The sequence below is a fragment of the Copadichromis virginalis genome, linkage group LG5 (assembly GCF_057382275.1).
Source record: "Copadichromis virginalis isolate Kocher_CV1m ecotype Utaka linkage group LG5, C_Virginalis_male_GT1.1, whole genome shotgun sequence".
Lineage (NCBI taxonomy): Eukaryota > Metazoa > Chordata > Actinopteri > Cichliformes > Cichlidae > Copadichromis > Copadichromis virginalis.
In genome coordinates this window covers 38,374,140-38,397,390 of record NC_140622.1, presented here as the reverse complement: position 1 = coordinate 38,397,390, position 23,251 = coordinate 38,374,140, and the positions used below count along the sequence as shown (strand labels likewise).

The following is a 23,251-nucleotide window of genomic DNA, read 5'->3' as shown; positions in this document are numbered from 1 at the left end:
AATCATTTTTATGATCAGGTGATCAATACAGTGCACGACATGCTTACTCCCCTAACCTGTGCTTCCACTCTATCTGAATTATACACTTGACAGAATAAATTAATCATTTTTGGGTTGGCAATTTGGGACAATTAACGTCAATTAATAGACTATGAAAATTAAAAAAATACATCATATCAACAGTGTTGTACTCCACAATCACAGAATCACAGAATCTACAGAAATTATGATCATAGGGTAAGAACATAAATAAATGCCTTACCATCCCTGTGTTATCCTCCATGTCATAAGGCTGAGATTTCGATCAGCTGCTCCACGTATCTTACACGTTGGTGTCATGACCTCTGGATTGCACCGCTGCAGAAGACCAGCTGCATGTGTGTGTTTGTTGGTTTAAGAGAGATACGAAATGGCTTACACCTCTGTAAGTAAATACAGCATGTGCAATTATGTCATGATGTAAACCAGCCTTATGTGCACATAAGGCTAGTTTATGTTACCTATGCTGCTCCTTGTGTATGTAAGCAGTATTTTGCAGTGTGCACAGTATGTGGGTGTGGGTGTAATCCCCTAGTGTTCAGTGCTCAGCTGGGGAGGCTTTGCGTCACCAATACAATCAGCAAGAGAGTGTTCATATCAGGACCAGAGTTTCCACCATGTCCTCAGGGGCTCAGGATAGGCTGTGCAAGGGAAGAGTTCATATGCATGCAAGGTTTCCTTATGCAGAAAAGACACGAAGGTATTAGCACTCATTCTTAGAGCATGTTTTTATGTGTGATTACATTTTCATTGTACTGGTAAACACAAATATAGAATTTTGAATCACTAGCAGACATTTAATTAATCTTTCAGAATACAAATAAAAGCAAATTAGCTCCTGGTTTGCTCAACCTGCACTTTGCCTGCTACCATGAATTATGGATTATTTTTTTTAAAAGTTCTTTTGATCAAATTTTTCATAAAACAAGCTAAATCCTAAACCAGTGATTTCAAACAGCATCTAGCTCACGTTATAGCAGCATTATAGTGTGTTGTAAACCTTCTATTTCAAAACTGAGTGAAGAGAGAGGAGCCACTCTACTACACAGGCAAAGAAAAATCTCCATTAAATCTTTACGAGTATAAGGAAGAATAAAAAAATAGAAAAGGAAGCTTACAAGGCGGGTAGGTGCTTAATGGGAAGCATGATGAAATAAGAATGAGCAAATCTTCCACCTGATATGTAGCTATTCTGTGGACAAAAGTGATGAAAATATGAAAGGAAAGGAAGGCCGCTTTTCTGTCTAATGCACAGAAAAATATTTCTTCACATTTACAGATTAATTCTGTTCATAATTTTGCAGTTTATTCATGAACATTCATCTCCATAAATGTTCCTCATAGTGGGGACTGAAGCTCTCATGCTCCCGTGACAGGGCTCGGTCCCCGGTGTGCGCACGTACACATAAACACCGCACACAAGCACACACGTCTCCACTGTGGTAACCAAAGAGACACAACGGCAGCATGTGCCGAATAGACAGGGAGGAGACCGAAGAGAGGGCAAAATGGAAGAATGGTGTGACATGGCAAATATAGTTAGTGCAAAAATATAATCAGTGAGGGCCACCTAAAATTAGCAACAAGCACTTCCAGCTCCGTACAACTGGAGTGCATCATTTAAACTGTCCATGAAATATGGAGAGGACAGGACTATCATCCAGGGAGAGAGGATGAGGGCAAGTGAGGATGGAGGACAGACTGGAAATAGGAACTCGGGTTGAATACTCGTGAAAAAAGGGCAAAAAGCGTATTATTGTCTCTTTATTCATGGAAAGGTTGTTAGAAACAATGTTATACAGCATCTATGTATGCAATGATTTATGTACGATTGGATGGGGTTATATTTTAAAAACATATATTATTGTACTCATGATGTATCTAAAGTATAATACTGAGGATGTTACAAAATGCATCTGATTTTTTAAAAGGTTATTATGTAAACTGAGCGCTATAACACTGACATTGTCAAAAAGTACAGCACATATTAAATTAATCTGAATAAATGTTAAACGAAAAGTATTTTTAACAAGGTCTTCAGCCCAGAGTCACAATGAAGGACTTGTACACCTCCCTGTAGGCATTTCGGAGGAGAACGTACGGGAAGCAGCTCTCCAGCATGTCTTGGCTCAAGAACGGAGACTCCTCCACGATCTAAGTGAGTGAGGTTTAAAAGGAGTCGTTAATTGTTCAATTATAAATGCTTTGAAGAAGAGAGGCATTAAAGAAGACGCTGCAGGTCTGACCAGTCATTGTAAAGAGAAAAAAATCCTCAGCTAATTAACAGCCACAGGCTTTTCCATTTAGTCAGATGATAAACTTGCAGATTCCTCTCTGTAAGTTCAAAGCGCATGAATGATTCTCTACACGCTGCCACACCTACCATGTGCAGGAGCAGGTAGATGGACTCTCGGTTTTTGATCTCCATTCTCTCCACATTTTGTCCCAACTGAAGCAGCGTGGACGAGGCCAGCTGTGGAAGGACACGAGGACAAAAAGACGTTTTTGCTGTAATTGTCCTCATTTGTCTTTCACCATATGACTTTTGCATTTGCTGAAAATCTACGCATCAGCTTGGATGAGTGTTGTCTGTGAAGCCGTTTGTTTCAGTGTTTTCTAACCTTCCGCTCTCATGATTTCTTGCTATGACTCAATTTCCACCTACACCACTTGTTGTAAGGAGAGATAAGAACTGTTTGTGTGTTTTTTTCCTTCGCAGACTTAATTATTAAGAATACTTTTAGAGCCCATCAAGCATTTCACATAAAAAACAGCCAACGTCTGATAAAAAAGATGCAGCATGATGGTGCGGGCAGTCTAACTGATCTTTTGTGTTGTATATTTGTTGTTTTACTTATTAGCTTTTCAAAGTTGGGGTGTAAACATAGTGAAAGTCAGGATTTAATTTATTCAGTATTGGTTTAAATCATTCAGTATTTGTCCAAACCACATCACAATCAGCATCTGTGTCACTCACCAGGAGAAACTCTTTGAGCTGCTGCTCGATGTTCTTGTTCTGGATGGTGAACATGGCAGCAGCCAGCTGGTTGATAGCTCTAGCTAAACAGTGGATGTTGTTGTTGTGGCCTAAAGAAATATAAATTAAAAAAAGCTATTACTACCACAGAAAGGATGAATTTGAGGCCCAACGGTTTTGGAAAATTTACTTAATGAACACTTAAGAGGAAGCATGCTGAGCATATTTCCTCTGGCTTACAGGGCACATTTTTTTCAAACATGTCAATGGAAAATCGAGGCAAAGAAAATAATCTGTGACAAATGCCACTCTGCCCTTTGATGGAAATCTGAGCTATTGCTCCTCTTAATGTTTTAGTCTAGGCACAGAGCCAGGCACTTGGGGTCAGCAGGGCCACATGCCAAGAGTAACTGTATCAATGCACGTCAGACAAAGTTATCTGTAAACAAAAGTCCCTCACAGAAACGTGTTTCTCATTAACTGACATGCTTTGCTTCAGACCATGCCAGACTGGAAAGTATGATACACAGAGATGCTAATACGCCTCATGTTTCAGGGCAGAGTACCTCTTTTACACACTATCAGCAGCCGGTAAATAATGACAGGAAGACGGACAGATTAGCCTGGAGAATAATCTCGGTCAAAAAACGATAAGCAGCTGAAAGGAACAAATAAATATTCACCTCCGTGTTCTCGGTTGTAGAACGAGTTGGGGTCGAGGGCTAATAGGGGCAGGGACACGGCAATGTAGACGAGTAACAAACGGGACAGCTTGTGCTCCTCGTCAGGGGATGTGTTATCTGCAGGTTTTTAAGTGAAACGTATAAGAAAAAAGTTAAATAAGCCATTAAAGTGCAATGCACCATATCGGGGGTGCTGATCATAGTTTAAGTGTTACCTGTCTGCATGCTGCGAATAGCTGCAACAAGGCTAGGATCGATATCACATGGTAGCCCTGCAGCAGAAGCCAGCTCATATATGCTCAGAGTTACCTGTAAGGTCACACAGTATTAGAGACAATAAGTGGATGGTGCTTGAATAGAGTGCATTTAATTTCTTTGCATGCAGCATCTCCCTTTTTACCCTAAAGTTTCCCCTTTAGGTACACAAAACGATGATTTAATGACTTGCTTGTCAGAGTTCAAATTTAATGCTTCATTTTAAACGTTTAAAATTTCCTGCATTTCCTGCAGACTGTGGGATCCTGATCTGTGCTTTGCATTTCATAACACAGCAATAACAGTTTACTTTCCAAGGAGTTACACTAAGTCGGCAGTGGATGTCTTTGTCTTGACACACGGCGTTTGATCTTGCCCTATTTCTGGTTGCATGCATGGTTGGCCTGTCTGGGCAAAATGTTTCCACTGATGTGGTTCAGAGAGCAACGCTGCAGCAGCAATCAGACTCTCTCACAGAGGCATGAGGGGGCTGCTGACGTCTTTGGGGTTATCCTGGCCCCGGACTGTGGCACGGCTGTCAAGCCTCAATCAGAAGCCAGACGTAAGTAAAGTGAGGGAGAGTTCATGAGTCACAGTCACACAGATTGGTCCAGAGGGAGATAAGGAATTTAATATGTTTGGTACTTTACCAAAATGTTGTTTCTTTAAGCTCCCCAGCTCAGATCTACTGTTGTTCTCCATCTGTTATTTTAATATATAAATTATGGAGCACCCGTACATGCTATATTCTATACTCATAAACAAGTAAATAATGATACATCTGCATTGCATTTGGAGTGTTAATACAATAACAGTGTTCATTTTTTCCACAGTGACACAACCCAAGGTCGATCAGCTGCGATGTGATGATTCACAGGCCATGAAAATTTGATTACTACACATTCGTTCTTGAGTGAGATCTCCATATATGGATGTGTTTTTCTAGCTGTAGGGTAAAAGCTGGGATTTACCTGGATGTCAGCTTCAGGGTTGCTGAAGTCTCTCAGGCACTGAATGGGTCCCGTCAGGTAGGGGCAGTGTTTATGCAGGATCTAAATTATAGAGTTATATGATGAAATATTACTGAGATCATATCTCAAGAAAGAAAAACACCTTTTTATATTAAGAGCTTTTTTCGAGAAGTTATTATTCATCTATCATGTGTAGTCTTCATTCTAGTGCAGAAGAAATGCCGTTTTAGTGTAAAATTATACGAATCATGGGGAAAAAAACCTTGAAATGAAGTGAATCTAAACTATATTCTAATCAATTTCATCATAAGATAAGTTATTTTATCATAATCCTGTTGGACATTACATCTTTCAGGCATTCCTGGACCATGGCTCTGAAGGACAGAATCACACCGATGATGGTCATCCTCTTCAGCACGTTCTCTCCACCTAGAGGTGCGTATAAAGGACATCGGGGGGTTTACAGCTGTGCTCCTGCAGCGTTTCATGCATACTCAAGCACAAGTAGAACGAGCAGACAATCCATGGTTTACATTACTGTGGGCAATTCTGTCGCTAATCATGGCTCAAGTGAACATGCTATTATAAACTATAACAGGTGAACTTGTGAAACTGGGACAAGAATGCCACTCAGGTAAAGGTGGTCAACTTACAAGATTATACACAGAGTTTTTATTTCCTGTTCAGTATATTTTTAATATTATCACGATTATTATTATTATCCATCCATCCATCCATTGTCTTCCACTTATCGTTGTTGTGTGGATATGTACATTGTTAAATTGTTATCTCCTCGCTGTGCTCCATCCTCCAGTTCTCACCTGTCAGCCTCTTTTTCAGATTGACCATTTCCTCAGGTTTGTCAAAGTTGTTCTTCATTTGTACCAGGACATCCATATTCTCAACCACCATTTTCTACCAGCAGAGAAGGAAGCAAAATAAGTGCTAACAGTTGGATGTTAAAACAGGGAGAGGTCAAAGGTGTGAAAGAGCTGTGTGGCAGCATCGTTTCATTTCAATCATAGGTGTAAAGTGGTGAGCCAGTACACCAGTACAGCTGCATTAACCCCTCTCTCATGTGTGAGAATCTATTGTTTCTCCACCAAAGCATGAGCGAAGACAAGTGTTATTAGTGGTCTGTCTCTCTGCTAGACTACAGAAAAGCCACCAAGGAGAACTGAAACAACTTGGTGAACAGACCTCAAAAGCCTTTATGCAAGACATAAAAACAGTGCACTGCACTTGCTGCACTGTGTGCGCCGCATACACACAATCAGCAAAAGCAAAAAATGCTGACGTAAGCAGTAAATGCTGATATGAAAGCCAAACCTGTGCTTTCCTAAAACAAAATATGCTCATTTACTGAAATACTAAAAGAAAACAATAAAATCGTTGAAACATTTGCACTGATTCATACTGTACCTTAAGCTCAGTGACTTGAGAGGTGATGTGCCACATCAGGTTCTCGCTCAGAAACTTCAGGCCATATGCACCAATTAGCTCTGCCAGAGCCTGTAACTCTGTTCAGAGGTTAATACGAACAATTTAAGGATAGTGAAAAGCAAGGGATCAACAGCAGTTTAAAGCGGTGCCAGATTCACAAAAGAAAGCTTAGATGAAGATGTATTTGTTTCGAGGAGATGAGAAAAGACACTGCTTAAATTTGATTTGTGAGTGTAACTGAGTCAGTGAGACAGAAACAACTGCAGCTATTAGGCCGTTCACTCGACTTGACTTCTGAATGAACACGGACAAATAAGGATGTGTGTGGCTGAAATTGGAAATAGTTCATGGACAGGCAAGTGACTCACTCAGAGGCAAACAGATACTCACTGAGGAGTAAATATAGAGAACAAAGATGTCATTGTGTGGGGGGGGGGGGGGGGGGGGTGTTTTGTATCCTGCACATGTTTGCATGCATGAGCCGAGGTCTTTAGCGAAGTGCATATAGCCTTAGTGTAGTCATAAAGAGGTACATTACTCCTGCGGGGTGGTGTGGAGGTGGACCCGGAGGTTGTGTGGAGGAGAGACATGCTGGAATAATTATGAGGTATGGAGGGAAAAGTGGATGAGATGATAAGTAATACTGCAATTCAAATTATCCAAGCAGGGCCAGAATAAACTGCATGACACAGCGTGTGCAAGAAAGTACTTCACACCGCCGCAGTGACAAGCTCCACATCCTCTTGTGCAATAGCGCTTCCTCTGCATGCCGTCACAGCAGTCGACGAGACATACGTGATTTTTCTAAACAGTGTGAGTCATCTCATGTACTCTGGAATCACCATCACTAAACTTCCACAGGGGAATTATTTTGAGTCTATCAGGCATACAAACATGGTTTGGCAAAAACCAATAAAAGATAAAAAAATAAATAAATGAAAACGTGTCCTTTGTCACAGGATAAAAAGTGTCAGCTGGGGGATCTGCTTTCAGATTACACCCAAGTGACTGAAATTATTCAGGCTACTGTAGCTTAAGTACAGGAACCGAGTGCGTGACAAGCTCATAATAAAAAGTTGGATATGTTGCTATGGATACTACGGCCTGCAAGTCACTGATAAATGTCTTCTGAATTACCAGCCCGTAACAAACCGGGCAATATAAGACTATACAATATATTTCCAAATACATCATTACCACATTCTTTTTTTTTACCCTCACTTTCACTTTTATTTTTTGTGAAAAGAAGGCGATAGCACAAAAATCTGCAAAAGGCACAGCTTGTAGGACAATTTTTTAAATTATAATAATCAAACTCCAGGCTGACCTGATATATCTGAGAACTCCTCTGCTCTGAAACTTGGTTCCGTGTCAGTAACCTGGCTCATAAAGCAGTGCAGCGTAGGACAGTGGACGATGAGGGAGTTGCTAGCCTGGCGCAGAAGACTCTCGAGGAACCTGGATAAAAGGAAAACCCACAAAACAAGAAACATATGGTAAGTGATAGAAGCTCAGCAGGATTTACCTGTATGCAAAGTGGGTTTCTGTTTGTAATGCATTTCCTACAAGTGTCCAGGAATTAATATACTTTATACATGAATCACTGTATTTTGATATGTGTGTTTAAGTACAGTAGATACACCTATACATGAGACAGACCAGTTTGTGTAGAGAGTTGTAATAGTCTGCCCTCCGTGGGAGTCGAGTGGCTGAGTTTGCTGCAGCAGTACGCTCTTCACCAGCCGGGTGACGTCCACATTGATGTAGCACGAGAGGCTGTGCAGATTGGCTACATAGGCTCTTATCCCTGCCAGGAGGTCAGAGGGACGGGTAATCTCCTGGGTGGTCTGGTTGTAATTGGTCATTCTCACGATGATTCTGGAGAAACATGTTTAACCAACGTCACTTGTCATTGGGCTGAAGTGGACTGAGGGTGGACAGATGGGACCTTAAAATGGGTTAAACGAGCCATGGTGACTCGGCGCTGCTCCAGGGCTTCGCTGTCAGTTTTCTCTTTTTGTAAGACCTTCATTCTCTCACTTTCTGTCCTTGACGTTATTTACAGTTTCAACTAATCACTGAAAGCATGCCAATCGTCAAGTGCGCTGATAATCATCAGCTAAGGCAGCGAGACTGAGTGAAGTATATACAGAGAAACACTGGGTTACCCTGGTACCAAAATCTAATCTAAACAGCAATAAGCACTGAAATGATACAGAGCAAGGGACATGATGAATCTCTTCTGAGATTTTAAGCTGGTAGAACACAGCTTGTAATGATGAGAAAGTGGGGCTCACTACAGAGATGGAGAAGGCACTTTACAAGAGCCAAATGAAAAATCAAAGGCTTGCTGGTTTTTTCTGCTCTCTGTCAAGTCCTGCAAAAAAATTATTACTTTTTAGGTTTAATACTTCTGCAAGCTCTATTCATAATAGAGGTGACACTTCTAAACAGAATGCATGCAGCTCCCATTCAACTAATTTTAACATATAGTGAGCATTGTGTTGATATGCACAATGTTACATTTGCATAGCATAAATTAACATTAGATCTTTTTTTGCAATTAAAGCAATTGTGAGCATTAGATTTCTGCTCCCACGTGCTCGTATATAAAAACCCGTATCCCCACATACTCAGAAAGACGCGTCTCAAGTTGAGATATGAGGAACTCTGTAGGGACAACGATGTGGTCGAAAACAACAAAGTCACCGCAAAGACTGTAGCAGGAGCAGAGCTCTGTCAGCATCAGGTGCAGCTTGTCCATGCTAGAAAAAAGGAGGCAAGAGAGAAGGGAGGGTATAATTGTAAAGACAAATATTCAACAATAACACTGTAAAACATATCTGGTTTATGTGTAAGCTGAGGCTGAGGGGAGGAAAAATGAATTGACAGAATTACAACTTTATTAATGAGCTTTCTAAATTTGGCTACTTACACGATGTGATCAGACGCTGAAAACACTGAAATAAAATGTAATGCCAGTAAAACAGTGCTGTGTGTTCTATCTAAAGGGCGACGGTGCTTCGTTTTTCACATTTAAAGGCTTGACTCAGCACCTGACTGATTCACCTCAGAGGGACTTAAAGTCCAAAATCAATTACACCTTGCGAAAGAGTACTTTCATCCTCTTTTCCTAATAACTAAAAGCAAGAAATTTGCGAGGCAGTGAAAGAACTGATTTGATCCGATTCTCTTGCGTGATTATGCAACTGCTCTTTGACTTCAACGAGCTCTGCTGAAAAAAAAAAGCATTTCCAGAGGGTAATAGGGGTGCGTCAGCTAAACTCATTTAGACATACTCAAACCATCTGCCGGTTCAGAAGAGGTGAAAACAAATCATATGGTTGAGAAAGAGATGAAAATAATCAGGGCAAACAAAAAGAAAGCTGACTTGTTAGCGACCGTCCTGTCTTTCCTGAGGCTCTCAGCGCCTGGCTTTTCTTTTTGGACCTCTCCTTTTTTTGGCATCTGCTTTTTTTGCTTTCTGTATCGGGCAGCGCTGATGGTCTCCGCGCAGTGCTTCGGCAGCAGCTGAGGGGTTATCAAGTAGGAAAATGCATGCAAAAAAAGAAAGGAGAAAGACAAAGACAGATTGAGAAAGAGAGAGAAGGAGGGTGGTAGAATTAAATCCATGCAAATATAAAGTGACATCTTCAAAAACACATTATGCAACTTTTCATTCGCATTGCAGAAATCTTGTCAAAAAGTAACCGTTTCATCACATTTTTCTCAAGGGATTAAAGAAACAACATGACTTAATCAAATCCAGAAATGCAGACCTGCCTTATCATTTTATTCAAATTCCCAAGTCTGTTCCCTGCCTCCAGCTATGGCAAGTGTGATTACATTTGGATATGGATTTTGGCAGGGCAAATCTGTTAGATAATTAGTTTTTTAAAGCCTGAAATAGACTGGGACTTCACCTGATCGCAGAGGTTGCGCTGCTCAGCACATATCTCTAACACAACAGTGCTGGTCTGCTTGGCTATCTGCTCCAAGAAGGTGACACACAGGCGCAGACTTCTCTTCTCCATTGCCTGTACCTGGAGACACAAGAAACACAAGTGTGTGTGTGTGTGTGTGCTGGCACACAAAACACAGAACATGGAGGAAGGTATGTGCAAACATACAGACAGGTACCTGTCAAAGCACAAATACCTCTACACTGTTGAATGAGCTGTTTTAATCAACTTAAGTACTGCAGACTGAGCTGGGAAAGAGTGTAGATAAAGACAATGCACAAATCTGCACTCATTTAGTCACAACAAAAAGAGGTCTCGATTTCTGTGTAAAATTATTAACTTTGTCATCAATGTATAATGCATGCTATAGCAGTCATAAACTACGATTCACCACGAGAGCTACAAATCAACAATCATGTCTGCTGTCCTCACCACCTTTAGCTGGTGATTTATAGCTTCCTCAGCAAGATAACTGAACACTGACCTCTTCTGGGCAGAGAGGGTCTCCACTCTGACTGAAGTGAGCACAGGCCAAAGGGAAGGCCATGAGGTAACGCTTCATGGTCACCTCCTCGCTGCTCTGGGTAAACATCTTCTCAAAGACACGAGGGTAGAAGCTGTAAAACAGAAAAAAGAGTTGTGAGAGAAGAGAAGAGAAGAGAAGAGAAGAGAAGAGAAGAGAAGAGAAGAGAAGAGAAGAGAAGAGAAGAGAAGAGAAGAGAAGAGAAGACTGACCAGAAGATGGACAGCTCAGATGTCTCATACAGCATTTCTTCTACAGCGTCCACCATCTTCGTGTGAAACTGCGTCAAGTTCATCACTTTTGCCAAGTCGGGATAGTCCTTTAGCGGAAGGGGGGCCTTATTCACACTTGTGTAGGCCTAAAAAAGATGAAGATGCGACGCTGATTTCTGCTGCAAACATGCATTTTACCTGAACTCTACATCACAGTCTATGCATTAAACTTGCTTACCTGTAATCTTAGCCAGTCCAGTCTAAGAGCCCTGAAATCAAACTCCTCTTTGTTGTCCACTGCAGGGGAAAAGCCAGTCATGGTCATTATAATTCTGGTTACTGATAAGTGTCTTTATTTGGTTGTTTCCTTGTCTATTCACAGGTAAATGCTCAGTAATGATTTTGATTACCTTGTTTGACTGAGAGACCAGAGAGAGTTGAAACAAACGAGCTCATTAGGACTGACTCCTCCTCTGGACACACGTACATGTTCTACGATGGAAAAAAGAAAATACTCTAATAAACACTCTAATAAAAAAAAACACTGTGTGCTTTAAACTACTGCTTTATATTCACACACATACTCCTACGTTCAGGTACCTGTATGGTGTCGTTGAGAACTAAGGCATCAAACTGTGCCAGGTACTGCACATGGTAACGCTGAACTACGTTGTTGTACTTTCTCATTAGACCTCTTAATTTCTCCATGTAGTACAGCAACTCAGCCAGCTGACTGGAAAATGTAAAAAAAAAAATTGTGAAAAGAATGAACGGACACAGAAAACTGTCATTTGAAAGTTGAAGCCATGATCAGATATACAGTATCAAATCAAAAAAGGTTTTTTTTTGTGAGTGGCATGCCTCATTTATTTCACTGCTGCTGATCTCTGCCCAGCGTCAGCATCACTAGCAGCTACAGCAGCCCATAGCCACGCTTTACTTTCTCTGCACTTACTTGTCAATGTAGTCCTCGGGAACCTTTAACTTTGGCATATTCTCAGAGTGTCTGACGAGCCAAAGGATCTCGTCACGGGAAAATGAAAGAGCCATGAAGACAAACAGCGCCTTGGGGATTTGATTGGCACACAGAACACAGAAGAAAAATGAATGTTAGGAAAAAGTTTCAGATTTGGTTTGGTAGCAGTTAAATTACCATGAAATGTGAGACTGCTGGATGTGTGATGTCTACGGCCAATTATCACAATGTGAATGTGTCTTTGTGAAAGATCTTGCAATAACGACGTTACTGGTCTACCTTAGGTCCCAGAAGTCCAGGCTCATCCTCCAGAACTTTACATAATTCCTTCAATGCCCCTCTGAGGAAATGCCGCCTCTCTCTGTGCATGGCCCCGCTATCCAGAGAAAAATACACAAGGTTACTGGTGTTATAGCTCATGTCACAGATAAAATATATGAAATAAAAACATGCCGTCTCCTGCCAGGCTTACCCATTGACTAAAACATGCTCACGGCATTCCTTGATGTCTGCAATTCGTTTGTTGTATCTGATGAAAAAGAAAAAACATGTTAATAAGATCAAATATTGCTGCGATAATGACAAAGTGTCTTCATTTTCTTTATTAGCTTCATGTTAACCTCAGTCTCAGTTTTTATTAGAAATTAATATATGAAAAGATACTGCACTATAAATCAAGAGGATACTCTAAACATTATACTGCAAATCACACCACAATCACAGAAAGATCTGTTTCTTATCATTTCTTGTTGACCTTTTATCCCTCTATTCCTAATTTCAATTACAGTGCGAGTCTGTTAAGGAGCCAATCTGCTCTGGTCGTCAGCTTTGACAGCTTGAAATCTCAGAATAGCATTATCTCATACCCATGATCTGATTTCTTAATTAGGGGCTTTTTCTCACAGTCCCCAATGCAGAGTACACTATAGCAGCATCGGCTGCATACCCTTTAATGTTGTCGAAGAGGTCCTCTGACACTTTGTGTATGTTGAGGACTTCATCTCTGGTGAGGGTCAGGTAGATGCCGCTTCGCAGGCCCATCTTCCACAGCTCCTGGGAGGCTTGGTTTGAATTAAGGCTGCTGTGGCACAGCAGGAAGCCAACTACAGGAAGGACAGTTAGCAACTGTCATCAAACAGTCTACACAACTGAAGGAATACTGCTAGTTACTATGTTACATATTTCTTTCTTTTCTTTCTTTTCACAACTTGAATTCCCAAAAGTATCTGATATTTAAGCTGAGAAAATGTATCGTTTTAAGATAGCAAGTATGAATTTAACGGCAAGAACACATCTTGGAAAAGCTGGAATGTGGGTAAGAAAATCATAGAAGAAATAACTGATGCTAAAGCTACAGCTGAAGGAGCATTTTACAACTAATAAGGTAAATTTCCCACACTCTGTAACATAACTGGGTTGATGATAGACAGAGATTCACCAGTATACAAAAAAGTGCATCCACAAACTGTGGCACAATTTCAGGATAATATTCCTTAACGTAAAATTTCAAAACTTTCACAAAGATTACATAAAAACATCAAAAGGTTCCAAGAATCTGGAGAAATCTCTGTGTGCAAAACCACGGCCAAAATTTAAAATAAGGTGCTCGTGATGTTTGGGCTCTCAGGTGGCCCTTCATTAAAAACGAGCATGATTCGTGAACACTTCCAGAAATCACTGTCTGTGGACACAGTTCACACAAATGCAGGTTAAGCCTCTATCAGATGGATAGATGGATACCCCCATCTGCCCTCTTCTCTGGGCCAGAAGTCATTAAAATGGGCTGAGGCAAAGTGGAAAGCTTTGGGTTAGAGGAATCAAAATCTGAAATTCTTTCTGGAAAACATGGACACCACATCCTCTGGACTAAAGAGAAGAGAAACCATCTTGATGTCAAGGTCAGTTCAAAAGTCTGCATTTCTGATGGTTATGAGTGTTATGAGTGTCTGTGAAATTGGCATTTTGCACATCTAGAAAGGCACCAACAATGCAGAACAACATATGCTCCCATCCAGATAATGACTTTTTCAGGGAAGACTTTATTTCAGTGCGACAATGTTAAACCGCTGTCATGTTCCTGGGTCTGTCGACCCAGCGTTTTAGTTTATTTGGAAGTTGATGTTTGTTTAAGCTCATTAAGTTGGTGAAGTTCATTTGTTTATTACATTCCCTTTGTGTTTTCAACCCCTGTGTTAAGTAGGGTTGCCAACCGTCCCTTGAAAAACGGAATCGTTCCGTATTTGGAAACAAAAGTATTGAGCTGAAAAGGGACGCACTTTATCAAATGGTTAAAAAAATAATTTCACACACAAGAAAAAGAGCTAAAAAATTCCCCACACTGGCAAAGGTGAAGACAATCGGGTCGCCCAACCCTGGCCACGAGGTGTCCCCTATTTATTTTTCAAGGAGTTGGCAACCCTAGTGTTAAGTCTTTCTTGCCCTTCATGTGTTTCATGTCTTTTGTTAAGTTCATGTCGTCTGTGTTTCATTATGTTTCCTGTTTTATTTTGAAAGAGGTCCTGTGTTCCTGCGTTTAGTTTTACATTTCCCCTGTGATGTCATTATGTTCATGTGTGTCAGCTGTTTCCCCATGTGTTGCCACTTGTCCTGATAACTTCTTGTGTGTATTTAAGTCCTCTGTCTTCCTGCGTTCAGCATTGTGTCCTCCTTCATGCTGTGTGTTTCTCTCTGCGGCTCCCTGTGTGTGTTTTCTTAGAATCTTCCCAGTTTAGGTTTGGTAAAGTTTTCTGTTCAGCAATAAAAGCTGGCATTTTGAGTTCAGTCCTGTTTCCCTTGAGTTTGCGTTTGGGTCCAATTCCTGCCTGCACACAGCCGAATCATGACAACCACATACTGCATCTAATACAGCAGCATGGCTTCATGCTGTAGAAGAGTCCGAGTGCTGAACTAGCCTGTCTCCAGACGTTTCACCAACCGAGAAATACAACAAAAAAGACCCAGGACTGTGGAGCAGCTGGAATCCAATATCAGATAAGAACAGGACAACATTCCTCTTCCTAAAGTTCAGCAGCTGCTCTCCTCAGCTCCAGATGTTTACTGTTGTTAAAAGAAGAGTGGTGCTGCACAGTGGGGAAAAATGACCCTATTCAAAATTAACTCTATTATTTTCGTAATTTTTTCAGTTGGAACATTTGATATGTTTTCTGTGTTCCACATGTGAATAAAAATGGGTTTATGAGATTTGCAAATCACTGAATCATGTTTTTATTTACATTTACACTGTATCCCAATACCTAGGGAACAAACACAGTTTGTTACCATCTCGTTAGTGCTATGAGTCCAAAGCTTGGCTAGTCCCGGGATGGTGTGCAGTATGTCCTTAAAAAAAAAATGAGGAAACTGGAAAAGTGAATTACAAAAGAAGGACCAGGCCTGATTAAACTACTATCTACAGAAGACAAACAGTATCTGAAAGTCACGATCTTAGGAAATGGTGCAAAAAAAAAGCCAACAAAGATATGACACAGGACCTCAGAGACGCATCTAGAGCTTCAGTTTAACCATCAGCTGTTTGCTGAACCTTCATTAGAATTGGTGTCTGTGGAAGACAAGAAGCCATTCTCATGAAGGGCAACAGGGAACAGAGGCTGAGGTGTGCTGAATTAGCGCCCGGACCTCAACATCACTGGAGCAGTGTGGGATCATTTTAATACAGAACAGAACAAAAGACAGGCATCGTCCAAAGAAGAGCTTTGAACCCTTCGAAGAGCCTCAAATTAGTCTTTATTTCTACAGTGTTGTTTATCACAACACAGTCGCCTCAAGGCGCTTTATATTGTAAGGTAGACCCTATAATAATAGAAACAGAGAAAACACGACAACCATATGACCCCCATATGGCGACATTGGAAAGGAAAGACTCCCTTTTAACAGGAAGAAACCTCCAGGAAAAACAGGCTCCGGGAGGGGCGGGGCCATCTGCCGCGACCATTTGGGGTGAGAGAAGGAAGACTACTTAAAGAAATGACAAGACAGAGAGCCCAGGTTCCTTAGAAGTGTACATACTCAATTTTTAACTTACATGCTGTGTTTTCATTCATGTTTGCACGTTTCTATAAATCACTGCATCTATTTCCCATTTTCCTCACAAAATCATAAATAAATGAGGGGTGGCTTAACTATTACTGTGCACCCATTTTTCTCATGTGTGTTACATGTGGGTATATCCAATAGGTTCTCAAACCACTTAAATTCTGTAACAAATACATTTAAATTGGAAATATAGAAACACTTACTAATAATCCAACGCTCCATTGTCTCCATAGACAGGTATTCGCACGCCATCTGTAGAAGACAACCAACTTATTAACTCCCACAGACTCATTTACTGTTGGCAACATGAATAAAGTCTTTACTTCAGCTGTTATACATCCCTTTTCTATACTGTGTTTTGGTCCTTTTTCATTTGCAGGAGTATTCGCTGCCTTCCAAAGTGTAGATTTTTATACAAGACAAAGTATATTCAATATAAAAAAAAGTTGGGGCATAAGCAGAAAAAAGCTAAAGGCACACAGTTTTCATAATTAAGTGTTTTAAAGATGCAGAATAAAAACAGAACTCACATAAATAACCTGAATAAATGCATTCACTCTTATGCTGGTAGTAAAACATTGTCATATTTCTCTACACCTCGTCTCACTATTTCAAAACAGGAGTTGAGGGTATGAGAGGAAATGAGACTCACAGTGTCACAACAGGCTGAGTCCAGCATGGCAGCTGGAGCACTGAGCAGGCTGAGGAGCTGGGCGCTTCGCCACTGCTCTGCTGGCAGGTTCCTCCGTGGGTAGACCATCTTCAGCGAAAGCAATGCTGTTGTCACAGCCTGACAGAGGGATAGAGGTGCAAAGGACACCAAGTGAGGAAGACGGATGGATATGAGAACATTTTAAAAGCCAAAAGGACGAAATTCTGAGAGAAGGCAATGCTTTAAAAACCTGATAAATGGTAATTTGTTTTGTTGCACGCACACGGGCATATTTCAAGATAACCCATGAGTAAACCCTTTTAATGGTTCATCATTGAAAAACAAAATAGTGGAGAAAAAGGCAAACTATAATAAAACGTTTTTGTTTCATAGAGTGGTGAAGGCATAAAAGAAGTTGGGTTGTTCAGGTGCAGGGAAAAAAGAAAAACACCTTTTATATAAAAGAACTAGCATTTTGCATACTTTACTGTATTTAAAGTTTACCTTTGTACTTGGACAGCTAATGACACATTTTTGAATTTACCTTTGTATGAGGGCCAAACTCCTCCGTGAGCTTCTTCCAGGGATGATCATACTCCAGAAACATCTGGCCAAGCCGAGGGTAGGAGGGGTCACTGTAGGGGTCACATTCAGTGGAGGCATGACAAGAGCAGCAAAGCTGCAATACCAGTGCAGCACAGTACTATTTTAATCCAACTTACAAGGTTTTAATGAGAATAAAAACATCTGATTTAGATTTGTAATATTTTATGCGACTTACTTTGGAGTTGCTGAAATAATTCAGACTGTGGTTACTGCAAATGGCCTTGCATTAGCCAAACAAAGTGCGGCTTTTAAAGTAAGTAGTAACTAATGCTTAAAATTCAAATGTATTATAATGATTAGAAAAATTGGAGTATTTGTGGATGAAGCGTTTAGCACTTGAAATTGTTTGCAGCCACTTTAAAAAGCTGCACGACGTTTGCTGAGGCGTCCATCTTTTCCCCACCTGCTTCCATTCGTCATCTCGTGGGCACAGTTGAACATTCCCACCAGGGCCTTCTTATCATCGATGCGAGAGAGCGTGATGATAACGGAGGTGTACGTGATGATCAGATCCAAGTAGTTTTTGGTGAAGTCAAAGTTGGTTGTCTGAAATCACAATTTTAGTGTCATCATTTGCTCTACGTTCCATTTCAGATATCACATATTAAAGGCAAAAAGATTATTTTGGATGGGTTTGGTGTGAAATATAAAGAACAGGTGCAATTTTAAATGTGGCAATAGCAGAAGAAGATGAAGCTCGGGCGTGAGAAGAAAAAGCAACATAATGTGCAATGTGTAATCAGGCTGCAGGAATAAGAAACACAGCAGCAGTATCAGAGTGACTGGTGACCAAAGCGAACAGGTAACAACTTTAATGTTTTCATCGAAACACTACCCACAGAGTAAATACTTACTATATCAAAGAAACACTGACAGGCGTCTATGGTGTTCAGCAACTCATAAACATGGTCCTGAATGGAAAAAGGAGGATTGGATTACAAATGACAGACCTGCATATTAAGAAAATTTGCCTTTGGTCATTATAAAGTTTAAAGAAAACTTTATAATCATGAATAATTTGTATCATGATTGAAGTCTTACAAATACCATGAATGTCTTGGCATTGCTGCAACCTCCACACAGAGAAAAATGAATATTTTGAGAAAGGTGTTAAAACCACAATGAGCTAACTGCCCTCGGTGTATGCAATATAATCAATTTCTTTCTTAGGTCACAATAAACCACTCTATATGTAAATGTATTCTAATAACAAAAGGTCTGAAATAGTGAATGTGCAGAGCGAACAACGAGACAAACGTCACTCTGTTTACGACCGCCGGCACTGCGCTCTATTTTCAGGTTTGTCTTTTCTTATGCAGTAGAGTGAAAGTCTTGAGCCACCACTCATTTCTTCTATATCCTATATTTTGCTATGAAACCAGGAAATGGGTTCAACGATTTATAACCGTATGCAAGAACACATAGAAATACCACAAATAAGGCCAAAACTGAGTTTGTACAAATATAAAGAGCTTGTAAGTCAATATTCAGTATGATCGCCTTTATTCTTCAACACAGGCTGAAATCTCTCAGACTGTCTTGTAATTTCTTTAACCTCCTAAGACCCGAACTCTTCCATGGCATGTATTTTTAATTTTTCTTTGATATTTGGTCATTTTGGGGCCCGATGAATGTAAAAACAAAGAATTACCAGATTTTTTTTTAACCTTATTTTTGTTTTTAAGGAAAAAAAAGAGCCAAATATGAGGATATTCGTTTAAAATTTTGATAGAACAGTAGCAGTATAATGTCCTCGTAAGTGGCTATCAGGCCCTTCTAGAGCAAAATTCAGTATTTTGGTCTAAATAACCCAAAATGTGATGTCCACATATGTGGACGCCAGGTCCTAGGAGGTTAAGTCGTCTTCAGGAATAGGTCAGGCTTCTCAAAGGACATCACAAATGTCCTCTTAGGATTCTGGATGCCCTTTGTTCCATTCCCGATGATCCCACGCTGCCTCAGTAATGTTGAGGTCCTGGCTCTGGGGAGGACAGTCCATGACTGATAATGTTCCACTGTATATTTTTCTGTTCAGGTCACAGTGTGTTTGCTAAGCTGAAAAATTCATCTGTTGTCAATCAGAGACTTTCCATGGTGGCCTGAAATCACAAGATCCCCAACAGCACTGCTGAAACTATGACAGAGCCTCCACCATGTGTTATAGATCACTATGGACACTCGCTGTTGTACCTCTCTGCTGATCTTCTCCTTCCAGATTTAAGTTCATCACTCTCACTGATTTTCAGTTCCACCATGATATCTGATGGGACTTTGGTAGATGGATGAACTGAAGAGCCAGGTGCACGTCTCGGATTCTAATCCAGGTCTCTGTTGGATTTTTTTCCTGTTTCTTGAGGACTTCATCATATATGTGCCAGGTTTTTGGCTAATTTTCTTTGAGATTCATTTTGTTGGTTTGATTTTATGCTTATCTTTAGTATTTTTTATAGATTCAACTAAAGACATAAGAAAAAGCTGTTCTTTCCAACAAGATAAAAATTGGTTTATGTGTAGATGCTTGTTCAGCCCTTGATTTATGTGTCTTTTTTATTCTTGAATGATTCATAGGTCAATGTTACGTGGCTTAACAAACAAAAGTATTCCTCTGAAAGGGATCAGGTACAACGTCTGGACGGAACAGAAAATGAGTGAAAAAGCAGCCAAAGAAAAACTTTAAGAGGCACTGTCACGGCACTGGGTCTGTAGCCCAGTGTTTTGTGTTTAATTTCTATCCCTCAATTATTGTTAGTCATGGTTTTGTTCTCTTGATGGTTTTCTGTTCACATTATATTTGTTTTTAGCTTCTAGTTTCAGTCACCGTGTCCTCCTTGTGTTCCACATTTCATATCCAGTCACTCATGCCTCTGTGTCAAGTCCGTGTCTCTGTGCATATGCTATGTTAGTGTGTTCAGTTTTGCTTCCCCTTTGTCTTATTTTTGTCTGATTTGTCCCAGCTGTGTTTCCACCTGTTTCCCATCCTCTCATTATCCTGCCTGTGTATTTAAGTCCTCAGTCTTCCCCTGTTTGTTGTTGCGTCCTCTTCATTTGCTGTGTGTTCCTGCATAAGTGCCAGGTTCCCTGGCCACATCATATGATGTCAAGTTGTCTAGTCATTTGTAGTTAAGTGCATGATTCTTAGTTCAAGTTAATCTTTTGTTTGTTTCTTTTTCAGTGATTATGTACCTAGTGTTAGTGTGTATTTTCCAGCAATAAAGCTGCTGCCTTTTTGTTAATTATTCTGTCTGTATCCTGCATTTGGGGCCTACATCCTGCCTGCCACACAGCACAACCATGACAGAGTCTGAATAACCTCCAGAAAGCCTGCAGAACTATTGCTCAAGACAATTTAAAAAAATTATAAGAAAGTCGGGTTCTTTAAAAGCAAAATATAAAGAAATGAGCGGCAGCTCAAGATGTCTTCACAGTTCTACATAAGAAATGATGCACAAGTAATTTTCAGTGTGATTAACTTTCACTTTTTCAATTATCATATATTGTGTTTCAATAACATACTCAATATCAAAAAACAACTGTGAGATTTTAAATGTGAATGAATGTGAGATGATGAAAAACAACTATATTCACCCTGAATTCAATGACATCCAGGAAAGATTCATAGTAGCTCGTTGTGTTGGACAGCACTTCTGATTTCTGTCGCTGGATGCTGGTCAGATTTTGCTAAACAATAATGGAGACATCAGAGGTTAGATGTGAGGTGATGTTTAACTTCCTCTGTGGTTGATAGTGATTCATGAATTACAAGAAATACATGAACATAATACATAAAGAACATCAGCAAATTGGTAAATACTTTACAGTGCACTGCAAAAAAACACAGAAGTGCTGCTTTCATAAATCAATTTTATGTTCTCGAGAGCTCAAACTTTCATTTTCGCACGTTAATCTTTCTGGTACAACACAAGCAAAGCACTTTCTGGCATATTTAATGATGTTTTCATTTTCATTTCAAGAAACAGAACCTTTATGAACACAAGCCGACAAAACAAGAAGAAAAACATAGAGACGAACATTCGGGGAAAAATACGCTTGAACAAAAGCGGTTTGCACTTACAATGTTTCCCCTGTAGTCGATGTTGGGGAATCTCTTGTTGATATACTTGATGGCAGATTCCATGGCCTTATCTGTCAGGAAGGAGGGCCGCAGTTTGGGATCTCCACATGTCTAGATGAGAGGTGTGGAGATTAAGGACAGGAACATGTACAATCTATTCTATGTCATGTTTTCACATTTCAGTTTCATAGCTTTTATTTTTTGTTTTTATTTTTAAGAGCCGCTTGACGATAGGTAGAAAATGCCAATGACAAGAAAACAATTAAAGTAACTTGGCTTTGCTTTCACTACCCCTTTAAACAACCTCTTGAGCAAGATCATTAACATAAAACTGTTCCCGCAGGGCTGTTTAGAAGCTGAGAGCAAAAGGCTTCACTCAAAGCTCACAAGTGTGAGGGCAGAAGTGGAAAAATGCATTTGTTGGGGTTTTGCTGAAGTCTCAGCTGTTTATCCACTTCCCCTTGATGAATAGCATGCACATGGATGCAAACTGCATGCCGTTTCTCGAAATGTGTTGGTTGTCGGTGTGAATCCATTAGTCTCTCCAGTCATTTTACAATTGCCAAGACTCACGCTATCGACACACATGTGGCTAAAATGATCGTATATTTTTATTTGTTCACTAATTTTACTGCTTTTGTGGGAGTTTTACAGCTTTTTGTTCAAAGTAACTGAAATTTGAGTTGACTGACAGCACAGACCAACTTCCTGTTTGCACTTCCTCTCCTCAAAAATACATTCAGCTAGAGCCTCAGTTGACAGTTTTCCCATCTTGCAAAGCCAGTAAACACACAAAGCAGTTCCCCCAGCTCATAGTTTATATCTTTATATCTCTATATCTCTATATCTCATAGCCAGAGTTTAAACTCCACCTTCAGAAAACCCTCCTGAGTTTGAGAATTTGTAAATTTCATGTCATCTGTACTGGTATAGCTCCTGTTTGAAGTTTGTTACTTCCGTGCAACTATTAGCAAACATTGTTATTGTTTTTATTGTTGCTATAAGGATGTGATCTGTACAGTGAACCTATCACTGCTTTGTAAAGGTTGTCAGGAAACTGAAAGGAAAATGATTCACAATAACTTCAAATCGAATTTACCGCTAAGCACTGAATCAGTGTGTGCTTACGTGTTTGCTCTTAGATACATTTTTATCATTTGATAACTCATATTTACACCAAAATAAATAAAATGAACAAGAAGTTCCTTATTTCTCCTCTTTGTAGTTCACACCATTTGTCTCTTAACTCTTCCTCTTTTTCCCCTCACCTTCTTAATGTAGTTCATTCGTATCAGCACCCCATTTCCTCTCTCATTGAGGATGGTGAGTTTTTCAGCCAGTTTCTGCTGGTAGTCCATGGCTCTGGGCACAAGATGCCTCTCCCTCCGTCCAAGCCTTGGCCTAGTCCTGCGTAGCGGTTGAACCCTGTGAAACAAGTGCACACAAGTGCCTCACCCTCTGACAAGTCACATGGTGTAGGTGGAGACAGGAACTGACAGAGCAGAGAGTGTGAATTACGCATGTTGTGATAATTATATGCCAAAATGACAACTGCAAAAAAAATTGTAAGAAAAAATGATACTGATTTGTGAATTAATGGCAAAAGGTGTTATCTTACTGTTAAACTTACACTGATGCACTCCTTTGTTGTGTGCAGTGCTCATCACCTCCTTTTGCTTTGTAAAAAAAACAAGAACAAACAAACAAACATTGTAAACAGGAAAAATGAAGAAAAGTTACAGTACAATTATATTAACAGCATTTACAATGATCACTTTGAATATTAAACTTTATAAACTATTGAGTTAGTATTGAACAGCAGGAGTG

General features: G+C 40.1%; 1 protein-coding gene across 1 annotated transcript; it reads right to left on the bottom strand.

The window, feature by feature from the left end:
• Positions 1 to 1,790: 1,790 nt before the first annotated feature.
• On the bottom strand, positions 1,791 to 22,854 carry nckap1l (NCK associated protein 1 like). Its single transcript, XM_085457714.1, has 31 exons — positions 22,693 to 22,854; positions 21,425 to 21,535; positions 20,938 to 21,030; positions 18,207 to 18,263; positions 17,756 to 17,898; positions 17,291 to 17,381; positions 16,747 to 16,884; positions 16,298 to 16,346; positions 12,988 to 13,144; positions 12,514 to 12,570; positions 12,321 to 12,417; positions 12,021 to 12,130; positions 11,666 to 11,798; positions 11,476 to 11,557; positions 11,304 to 11,362; positions 11,066 to 11,211; positions 10,815 to 10,947; positions 10,292 to 10,411; positions 9,760 to 9,899; positions 9,002 to 9,133; positions 8,028 to 8,246; positions 7,696 to 7,826; positions 6,348 to 6,445; positions 5,747 to 5,840; positions 5,272 to 5,354; positions 4,926 to 5,006; positions 3,915 to 4,008; positions 3,700 to 3,816; positions 3,017 to 3,126; positions 2,423 to 2,512; positions 1,791 to 2,193 (listed from the first exon to the last, which is right to left on the bottom strand). The coding sequence occupies exons 1-31, from the start codon at positions 22,780 to 22,782 to the stop codon at positions 2,077 to 2,079; spliced, it is 3,372 nt and encodes a 1,123-aa protein (XP_085313840.1). The 5' UTR covers positions 22,783 to 22,854; the 3' UTR covers positions 1,791 to 2,076.
• Between the last annotated feature and the right edge of the window lie 397 nt (positions 22,855 to 23,251).

What these genes read in the sequence shown, in the direction of transcription:
- nckap1l (XM_085457714.1), bottom strand. Translation starts at nt 22,782, where the DNA reads ATGGACTACCAGCAGAAACTGGCTGAAAAACTCACCATCCTCAATGAG. An exon ending in TGGACTGGCTAAGATTACAG is followed by an intron (nt 11,212 to 11,303) that starts GTAAGCAAGTTT and finishes CATCTTTTTTAG; the next exon opens with GCCTACACAAGTGTGAATAA. An exon ending in ACCCTCTCTGCCCAGAAGAG is followed by an intron (nt 10,412 to 10,814) that starts GTCAGTGTTCAG and finishes TTGTGTCTCCAG; the next exon opens with GTACAGGCAATGGAGAAGAG.